The following is a 10,735-nucleotide window of genomic DNA, read 5'->3' on the forward strand; positions in this document are numbered from 1 at the left end:
TGGGGCCGATTTAACGACTTGTCCACAAGTCTAGGTGTGACCGTGAACAAAAGCAAGAGCTGAACTAGTCACTTGTGAATCATTGAGCAAGAACCTCATTGTGACCCGAGGACTCACTCTGTGAGAACAACAAATATTGCCCATGTAGAACTATACAGGTACGTCATGATGTTGTTGTAGCCTAACATGAATTTCAAATAACATTACAATTGGCGACCATACAAGTTAAGCCGAGTAGAAGGTCCTACTACTCGCGAGTCGGACCTCCATGGTCTGATCTCGGAGTAGTTTTTCTATGTTAATAGTTTCTAGATTATAGAGTGGGCTTATTATGATGATATGTGTTCCAGCATACAGTAAAGCATCGACGTTTGTTGCTCCATGATCAAAGACACTCTTCATGTTTCTCTTATTTATTCCTTGCAATAGAACGCTGCATAAAAACGACACGTGAGTCCAAGCCACTTTAAAAAAAACAGTCCATGGCAGGACAGAAATTTCCAATACTAAAACGGCAAAAGTTTATTCAACCGGACAATTGCTGGTCGTATCCGGAGCATGTCGCGGACTCAGGAGGGAGTCAATAAGCGGCACCCAAAACTATAGTCCCGATGGACTTGGTAAAGTTTATTAGTTATAACGTGCACGGTTCAAAGAGCATAGTGACAGTGTACACACATGCTCTACATACAACCACCATGGGTACGGCAACATGCAGGGTCTAAACAAACACTTGAGCTTTAGATAATATCTAAAAATGTTTAAAATTCAGTTGATTAACAATAAATTTGCCTGCACCGCTTCGATTTATTAGCTGGAATGTCCGCTTCATTTTCTCCATACCGCCGGGCTGCCGGAGCAGCAGCGGCTGCCGTACTGGGTCTCCCCGTCCTAGGAGCAGCCTACCTCCGGTTGAAATATGGCCCTCGACTCACGGACGACATTGCGGAGCTGTACGCTAGCTACCTGGTCCTAAAACGGCTCAAGTACATGGAGAAAAACCACATCTTCATGATAGATGTGTTCGAGTCCCGCGTGAAGGAAACTCCTGATAAAACATTCTTACTCTATCAAGATGAAAAATATACTTTTAGTGATCTGGACAAGGAAGGGAACAGGCTGGCAAGATTTATGCAGAGTGATGGTAGATTACTGTGCAAGGATTCGGCTGCCATTTTGATGCTGAATGACCCTGGCTTTCTGGTGACGTGGTTGGCTTGCAGTAAGCTTGGTCTGAAGACGGCTTTCTTGAATTATAACTTAAAGAGCAGTGCTCTTTTGCACTGCATCAAGGCATGTACAGTCAGAGCTGTTTTGGTTGGAAAAGGTAAGATGTAATTCCGGAAGAAACAGGTCAGGTCAAAATTTACACGAGCATAGTTCACAGTTCACAAGCATTACCTTAAAAAGGAAATGCATCCGCTTTAGAGCACGAAGGTAAATGAGATATGCTAACTAGCTAAAAGTACCTTTGCCTTCTATTTAGTTTCAGGAAACCTCATCTAATTCCAATCTGTTTTAGCTATTATATGTCATGGCTCATGGTGTAAAATGCAAAATATGGGAGAAGATTAGCCCACGCTTTGTGATTTCGAATAGTTAGGGAACGAATTACACAACACATAGCTTCAGTTATATGCAACGCATAACCATTTTCGCAAACACATAACCATCTGCGCCTTGAACACCCAGCAGGGTGGATATGTGCGCATTACCAGTCTTATTATTGTTATTATTATTATTATTATTATTATTATTATTATTATTATTATTATAAACAACATGTTGTGGTTCATTGACTATGTTCTTTTTATAGTCAATGAACCACAACAAGTTGTTTGTGAAAATGGTTATGCGTTGCATATAACTGTAGCTTATACATAATTATTATAACTGTACATACAGCAGCCCCCTGTGTAGTAGGCCTATCCGGCGCTATTACACTAAATGATAAACCATAATGGTCTGATCTTCTGCTTATGAATAAGCTGACACGTCCACACTGCTTATGAATAAGCTGACACGCCCACATGCTTTATCCCGAACTGTTTTCATAGATTCTAAATCGGCTAATCCTCAGATGGGCCAAGACTGGTATTTATACAAACATATGATGTCATGCTCCACCACTTTATCACTTCGTTATGAAATAGTTTACTCAATTGAGATGTTCCTTTTGGTAAAGATTTATGTGAACAAGTGCATGGTGGCAGGATACGGAAATCTTTACAATGTTTTTACAGAAAATGGTATGGGCCCACATCCTCGGTTACATAACATTTGAACGGGGAAAACGAAATGTCTGCACATTGACAAAGGTATTGTCAATACTTCAATAATAATTGTGCATCTACTGTCATCGCTTATAGTTGATCGTTTATAAAGAACTTGGAATTGTTTTTCAGATACATTTCCATTTTAAAGAGTGATTTGAAGTTATTACAGTAGTTGTACTGTACTTATTTTTTTGGTCCCGGACTATTTATTTTTAAACGTAAAACAACTTAATAAAACAATCTGCAAAGTCATGTTAATAATGATAACAAAATATAAAGTTGATCGATATAACACTATAAAGAATACAGAGTTAACTTTGACACAATAAGGAGTCCTATTTTGTGTGGAATTTCACAGTAAGAATAAGTCAGACGAAGTCAGTGTTGATGACCTTAATTTTCGGAGTATTGCACTTGAAACCTTTGGTAACTGTCAAAAACCAGTCTTCTCACTTGGTGTCTCAACAGTATGCATAAATAACAAATCTGTGAAAATTTGAACTCAAGTTGCGAGAAAATAAGTTGAAAGTAAAACACCCTTGTCGCACAAGTTTTGTGCTTTCAGATGCTCTGAAATTGAGACCTCAGCTGAGGTCTCGAATTCAATTCAAATAATTATTTGAGTGAGGAATGACTTCTTTCTCAAAAACTGCGTTACTTCAGTGGTAGCCGTTTCTCACAAATACTATGAACAGCTCTCTATTGTTAGTTACAAAGTACGTTTTTTGCTATTATTTATTAATTATTTCGAGTTATTACCATTTGTGTCCAGTGCCTTTACTAGTTAGCATCAAGAAAGTTGACAACAAAACATCACAATGCTCAGAGACAGTCATATATCAGACATTCAGATTCGCGAACCTTCATCAAAACTTAAAACCACCATACGAGTCAGTCATCTAAATTATAAATTGTCAATATTGTACGTTTTATGATCATTCGGTTGTCAGACAAGCGTCTTCTAAGTGCCCTGGAACCGATCCTACCAGATCTCCAGAAGCTTGGCATCAAGGTATGGGTCTACGGTAAAGTCGATGCCCTCCCTCTACCGGCGGGTATGGTCCAGGTGATGACATGGGGTGTGGCGAGTGATCCACTTCCTAAGAGTGTACGAGATGGGGTCATCATGGATGATGTTTCGGTCTACATTTTCACGTCAGGGACTACCGGTAAAAATTTTCAACTTTGAAACTTCTCCCTCCATCCAAATTCCTCTTGCGTTATACGCGTGGGAATAAGTACAGTCCCCTTCGCCTTTTTAGGCAGAACTTGTTATTTGGGGCGGACAATAACTTGTTTAATGGGGAGCATTCCCCTTTTTGAGGGCACTGCATGTATCTAAATTTTGTTCGTGTGAACACCTTATGGGTAGGCAATTGTAGCGTTGTGTACGGTATGTCCCCCCTCGCTGGATCCCTTATAACGAAACCAGTCTGAGTGCGTCCTCTTAATATTGTCCTAGCCTGAAATGCCTTTAAAGTCACCTGGAAATATATATTTTGTTCTTTCAAACATAAGAGTATATGCTTACGAACAATAAAACAATTTTTTTAGTAATTGTTTGTCACGATTTATATGTTTAAAAAATATATAAAGTTGTTTGGGGGGCTGACTCCGCCTACCCCTTTTGTGACGTCAATCGAGGCAGACTTTGCCTGCATTGCGTATAGTAAACACACGTGCAAAGTACATGTACGTCCAAGTCGTGAGTTGGTACATTTCAAAAAGTGTTTTTCTGCATTCAGCAGCAATACACCTGGTCGGCATTGCCGGAATTTTTTTTTTTTTTTAAACGTACAAACTCACGACTTGGTCCGTACATGTACTTTGCAAATGTGTTTACTCTACGCATTACACTTACAGGCAAAGTCTGCCTCGATTGACGTCTCGAACAGCGCCCTCTCGGGTCGGGGTCTACTCTTAAATTTGTAAATAACATAAGAACTGATTTTTTTAAACCTTAGTTAACTGTTTATTCACATTCCACTCATCAAAACACATATATTAGTGACAAAAGCTTTATTTTGAAAAAATACCACTTCCAGGTGACTTTAAACTATTACCAATTTGCCATTAAACCAACAAAATCAAATAAACCGTAATGAAAATGGAGATGTAAGTATAGGGATGATCATATTATTCTTTTACTTCACTGTGTAAGCCTAGTCTTGAGCTCTCGGTTGCTCTATATTTTGGAACCGATCTTCTTGACGAACTTCACAAAGTCATTTTCCTTTATTCAATATCTAACCTCAAACCTTGGTTTTATCCTTTGATTGTCAACAGGTTTCCCAAAGCCAGCCAAAGTATCTCATTTTCGTTCCATTGGTGGATGCTCAATCATGTCGTCACAAGTTGGCATCAGCAGTTCGGATATCTTTTATGTCACTCTACCTCTTTACCACAGTATGGCGTTTGGCATGGGTCTCATGACCTCCATACTTTCAGGTAAGCGGGTTGAAATGGGAGACTTTAGAACGCTAGGTGGCAGCAGACTTACGGTTCCATCGTTTAGATAGTTCAGAGCATGCGGACATTGCCGAGACCAATGGGTTAACCTGATGAGTCTGCTGCCACCTAGCATCCAAAAGGTCCCTCATATCATGATTGGTTGGTTCTTCATTTTTAAGAGAAACAACAGGGTTACATAATCTTCTTTGAACGTGCTATAACAATGCTGTAAGTGTATGGTACCTCTGATTTGAAAAGCGCTTGTGGTAGAACAAGGGCCTATTTATACCGTCAATATTCAAACAATCACTTAAATGCAAAGTATAACTTTGGTTTTTGAAAATTCTTTTCAAAAGGTGTGGTCGCGTTTTTGAGATCTCGCCGAAAATCCGGAGCGGTTGTGTCTATTTTTCAAACTGCTTTGGGCTATACTGTCGAAAGCTGTAAGCTCCTAATAGTTTGTATTGTTATTAATTTTAAGAGTGTTTACTAAACGTATTTCTTTCCTTAAAATTCTGTTGTTTTTCAAAATTACTTTGTATTTGCCCTCTGATAGGTTGTACCATTGCAATAGGAACGTTCTCACCGAAGACTTTCTGGGATGACGTCAGGAAGTACCGGGCCAATGTGATATTTTATATCGGTGAGATCTGCCGCTATCTGCTCGCACAACCTAAGGTACATGTTCGCTCAATGCTCATTCATTCATTTTAATATTCTTTATCATGATATAAAAACATGAAATTTCATATAATAATTTATTATCTCGTGTTTAAATAAAAAGAACTTGAATTATTAACAAGAAATTAATCTAAAAAGTACAACGCATAAAAACACTTGAAAAGCTAAGAAAGTAATAAAAGTACCAGAAAAAAACCAAGCAACAACAACAAGACAAAACCGAAAACACGGATGGTCGCCGTAGAACAGCTCCTTGACGTGTTCGAATCAGACTTGTGCCTTTCATAAACGTGTTGTGTAGCGATGAAGTTTTTGAGTTTCCAGTTTATCTTATCTTATAAAACAAGTCGATTAACACTTTGACATTTTTTACATAGCGGCCCGATGATGGCCAATACGAACACAAGGTGAAGGCAGCGTTTGGTCTCGGTCTACGTCCAGACATCTGGGTGGAGTTTGAGAAGCGATTTAACATTGCCCAGGTATATGAGATGTATGGAGCGACAGAATGTCCAATGATGAGTATCAACTTAGAAGATAAAGTCGGCAGTGTCGGCAGGCATGGAGGTCTCGTCAAGGTTTGTGTTGTAGCGATGAGTTTTGGTAAAAAGTGTTGGGTACTTTTTGTGTCACACAAAACACAATGTTAACAGTTTTAAACAAAACTTTGACGATTTGAAGATAACGATGGTAGAAAGCTTTCCTTGCCTACTTGCTGAGGTGCTGTTGTTTTGAGAAATGAGTAAACCACGAAAATAGTTTCGTCTCGGGAGACGAACAATATTGTAGCATAAAGTATTTACGCGACTCCCCTGAAAACATTTCTCTTTGATTTTCACCTTTTTTTCCAAAAAACTTTACGACTAATAAAAGCTGAAACTTCTACAGGTTAATTATAATTACAAACATCTTCTTTCACAGTAAGTTTAAACACACAATTCGATTTTCACGTGGCCAGAATGCAGCTGCTGCTCGTGTGTTTTTTCCGAAAGAATTACATTTTTGACCACTGTTACCCAAACACTTATAGCACCTATAAAGAAAATCAATAAGCACTTCATGGATTAGCCGTATATACTATTTTGTAGAAATATGTTGCTATAAAATCTTCGGCAAATACTCTGAGAAGACTGGTTATTAAACTTTTCACCAGCTACTTGTATATCGGTGTTGATTAATTATTATCTCTTTATCCTACATGCTAATAGTTATCCATATCATTTTGTTTGTGTTGCAGGCACTTATGAACTTCCTGGAAATCTTGAAATGTGACATAGAAACTGCTGAGCCAATCAGGGACGCTAATGGGATGTGCATTCTTGCAGCCCCGGGTATGCCATCATTATTGTTAAACCCAATTTTTCTCTGTCTGTAATTGTAATGTTTTACTGTATTTTTTTTTAAATTTTGCCCATGGCAACCAATAATAGAAAAAAATAAATTACATGATTATTAATAACCGCTAATGAGAAAAACAAAATATTAAAAACAACATGGACATTTAAAATTTCGAAGTGATTCCAATCTTTAAACATGTTTATTGGAAACTAGAGAATCGGAATGAACAATTTAATCATGAATGCTTCTTGCGAACGTTACCGGCCATCTCTCACACATTAAACAGACAAGTTGCATTATCTCATAATCACATAAAAGGCACTGGAAACTATCAGTAATTTCTCAAAATAATTGTTAGTAAACTTACTTTGTAACAAATTACGAGCAATGGAAAGCTGTTGATAGTATAAAACGTTAAGAGAATTGGCTCCCTCAACATAATAAGATCTTCAGGTCTAAAAGCACACATAGCAAGCTTTTGCGACGAGGGTGTATTTTCTTTCATTGTTCTCTTGCAACTTCGATGACCAATTGACTCAACATGTTCACACATTATTTTGTTATTTTATGCATATGGGAAACACCAAGTGAGAATACTGGTCTTTGACAATCAAAACGTGTCCAGTGCCTCTAAGAAACACACATAATACTTGTACATATATTTTTGATTTAATTTCATTGTAAACCTAAAAGCCATTAGTCTGTGACTTTTTATTTGGTGATATATTTTTATAAGAATAAACCACAAAGTTTTGAACTGAATTGACTTGAACGTTGCACTACCTCCTAATCATTATTATTAAACCTCCGTGCAGGCGAAGCCGGTATCATGGTATCTAGGTTGGATGAGATTCACCACTTTGACGGCTACATGGCTGACCGCAAGACGAACGAGAAGAAACTTGTCAGAGATGTCAAGAAGAAAGGAGATGTTTATTTCAATACTGGTGACTTGATGATGTCTGATAAGGAGGGCTATCTCTACTTCACGGACAGACTTGGGGACACTTTTAGGTAAATTTGTCACCATCATTGCCAACTGATTTTGCACACAAGACGACTCAAATTAACACGCTAGGGAAGGTTTACATTAATTTGGTAGTTACTCATCATCGAAATAAAAACTTAGTACTTGGTTAGAACATGGAGGAAGGAAAAACGTATGTCTTCTTATGGTCAGAAGTGTGAATTATTCCTTTATCGTACCCAGGAAACGATGGTTTGTGATGGTCATAAAAATTACACACAGGTCTGTCATCTAGGTGGTGCTATAATATTTATGGACGTTTAACAATGTTTGTTTTTCACAGATGGAAAGGCGAAAATGTTGCCACCACTGAGGTCGCACATGTCATGAACGCATTCCCCGGTATCTTAGAGTCTAACGTCTATGGTGTTCAAGTGCCAGGTTAGTTGAATAATTATTTCAGGTAATTTTATATTCTTTAAATTCATGCCAAATATTATTATTTCTGATACTAGAAACTGCTTATCACAGTTATTCGAAAGTTTCTCTGTCACCACCATTGTTATGGTACTACCTGTATAGTTCAAACTAATATCTGGTAAAAAAAATTGTACATAACAACCGACCGATCACAGAGTTTAAGAACAATGCTAAATCACCACTTATTGATTGGTTTGCTCCGGGTTTTTGTCTGTCCATATTTGTTATGAAAGATTTTCAGGGTTTGCCCTTAACTGTTTTCAGTTAGCTTGTCATGTAAAAGCCCGTCAGCTTATTCACTAGTCTTCGGATACGAAACTTAACTCATCCTAAGTCCTAAGATTAGTTAGGAAGAGTTAGGAAGAAGTTCGGTGAAATCGACGGCTGGTTTCAAAATTAAAAAGAGATGCTTTTCGACACTGAACTTACCAGCCGGACCACTTTATGAGAATTCTGACTTGTTCTCGGATGTTTTAGAACGTCATTTTGGCAGCAGAACACTGGAAAGAACGCTGATTTTCTTTGAAATCTTCAACAGGTCAAGAAGGAAGAGCCGGCATGGCAGCGGTGGTGTTAAACAAAGGTGTCAACCTCAACCTCAAAGGTCTGTTCGAACACATGACGTCAGCACTACCAATCTACGCATGTCCGAAGTTCCTGCGAATGACGGACGAGATATCGACAACTACGACCTTCAAACACACAAAGACGTCACTCGTCAAGGAAGGGTTTGACATCAACCTCGTTTCGGATCCACTCTACTTCCTGGATGTAGCAGAGAAGACTTACGTGGTGCTGGATGACAGTGTCTTAAGACGGATTGTTGCTGGACAAGCGAGGTTGTGAATCTTTTAAAATGTGAACCAATTTCATGGAGAATTAACTATTGAATAGTAAACTTGCGGGTACAACCAAGTATTAAATCTCTTTTGAAGAGGTGTTGGCTCAAAAAGGGCCCGTTGGTCTCGACGTCGTTCGAACAGTATCTGGTCGTGAAGACACCGTGCACCGTTATTAATTTTGGTGAAAAAAGCAACAAATAAATTACTTCTTGTGATGGTATACGTTATGGGGAACAATATGAACAACTCATTTTGTGAATTCTCTTATAATCTGCCCAGATAGGGTTAGGCGTGATGCGGCCCCTCAATGGCAAAACAGCCCAACTCTAAAACTAGTGGGTTTTTTATAATTAGAAATTTTTTTTGTAAATATTGAGGGTGCTTTTCTCATTTCAAAGTTCAAAGTTCATTATTATGTATGGATATGAAAAACATGACCTATCGGTCCCTTGTTTGCATTTTTCGTCCCGTTTTATGGCAAAAGAGCTGCTCATATCTCGTTACTTATCTCATCAGCCACGCTGTGCTTATATAATACAACGTTTCAAACTGGCAAGACTGAAATGCATTGTGTTTTTGGTAATAACTCAAAGTATTTGTTACTGCCTGGTAACGAGCAAGAGTCCAGTGAAATCACGGTCCGCGTCACGTGGAAGTGGAAATTATTGCTACGAATTCCGGGTGTTTTTTGAAAGCATTTCAAAGATTAACTTCTATGTGAAGTATTCTCCTGAAGATGTTCAGAGCATACTGATCGAACCGTTAGTGAGTTGGTTACCACCGGTTCTCTCAGAACCAATACTACTCGAAAGAGATTGTTCATTTTGGTGTTACCGCAAACCTCTTACACCACTAACGTGTCTACTAACACGGGCAGCCACTTTGCGGAGTCAAATTATTTTCGACTCCCATAAATGGCCGACCGTGTTAGTTCGCAAAGTAAAAGGCAAATCTGTGTGGATCATTGTATTTTACTTTTAAAATATCTTTCTAACCATTTTGCATTTTATAACAAACTGATTCAATCGCTTTTCAAAGACCAACTCGACCGATCCAAGGCAACGTGTTCCTAGATCAGTATAATCCGATGTAAACTAACGGAGTGTAATCATTGATGAGAAAAATCAAACTAGCTGCAGTGTTAATAATAATTACTGATCAATCAGAATTGCAGTATTATAACACGATGGAAATCACTAATAAAAAATTGATAAGGCCAAATTCTTGCACTAGAATGAAACTGGGTTATTGTGTCAATAAACGCATTATTTTAACGACGATACTTTCATAATGTCTTATAGCCTAACCTGAGGCTAGGGGGGGGGGGGGGGGGGGGGGGGGCAAGGGTTTAATTTTACATGTTTTGCTCCAAAAATGAATGACCAGAAACAACTTACTTGTTTGAGAGCTATGGAGAGTTGGTGACTAAAACATTGTTAGAAATGACCTCTTTGAAGTAATGTAGTGTTAGACTAAGAGGTAATTTTCAACAAAATTTTGAGTCTGAGAAGGCCATCTGCTGAAAGCACACAAAACCATGACAAAACTAAGCAACAATGTTGTGGTTTTCTTTCTTACTGATCCCAAATTGTTTTGATAATCCAAGTGGGAATACTGGTCTTTATTTTGACCACACTCTTCTAACTACACAAAATATTAATTGCATGACCCAAACACGTTATTATTCGAAAGTAAAGGTT

The 10,735-nt window shown here is 38.2% G+C and overlaps 1 protein-coding gene across 2 annotated transcripts; it reads left to right on the forward strand.

Annotated features, from left to right (window-relative positions):
• Positions 1–69: 69 nt before the first annotated feature.
• LOC117295399 (very long-chain acyl-CoA synthetase-like) lies at positions 70–10,011 on the forward strand. 2 transcript variants are annotated; one of them, XM_033778037.1, is made up of 10 exons: positions 70–158; positions 815–1,327; positions 3,227–3,445; positions 4,563–4,724; positions 5,284–5,405; positions 5,786–5,986; positions 6,646–6,739; positions 7,562–7,760; positions 8,057–8,154; positions 8,732–10,011. In XM_033778037.1, the coding sequence occupies exons 2-10, from the start codon at positions 820–822 to the stop codon at positions 9,037–9,039; spliced, it is 1,911 nt and encodes a 636-aa protein (XP_033633928.1). In that variant the 5' UTR covers positions 70–158; positions 815–819; the 3' UTR covers positions 9,040–10,011. The 2 variants fall into 2 exon arrangements, with proteins under 2 accessions (XP_033633928.1, XP_033633927.1); XM_033778036.1 differs by lacking the exon at positions 70–158 and having other exon boundaries at positions 280–1,327.
• The last annotated feature ends 724 nt before the right edge of the window (positions 10,012–10,735 follow it).

This window comes from Asterias rubens, chromosome 10 (genome assembly GCF_902459465.1).
Source record: "Asterias rubens chromosome 10, eAstRub1.3, whole genome shotgun sequence".
In the NCBI taxonomy this organism is placed as follows: domain Eukaryota; kingdom Metazoa; phylum Echinodermata; class Asteroidea; order Forcipulatida; family Asteriidae; genus Asterias; species Asterias rubens.

Bases quoted from the DNA above. Each gene is read 5' to 3' on its own strand.
- LOC117295399 (XM_033778037.1), top strand. From the start codon at position 820: ATGTCCGCTTCATTTTCTCCATACCGCCGGGCTGCCGGAGCAGCAGCG. The intron at 3,446-4,562 runs GTAAAAATTTTC...GATTGTCAACAG, and splicing joins TTTCACGTCAGGGACTACCG to GTTTCCCAAAGCCAGCCAAA. The intron at 5,406-5,785 runs GTACATGTTCGC...TTTTTTACATAG, and splicing joins ATCTGCTCGCACAACCTAAG to CGGCCCGATGATGGCCAATA.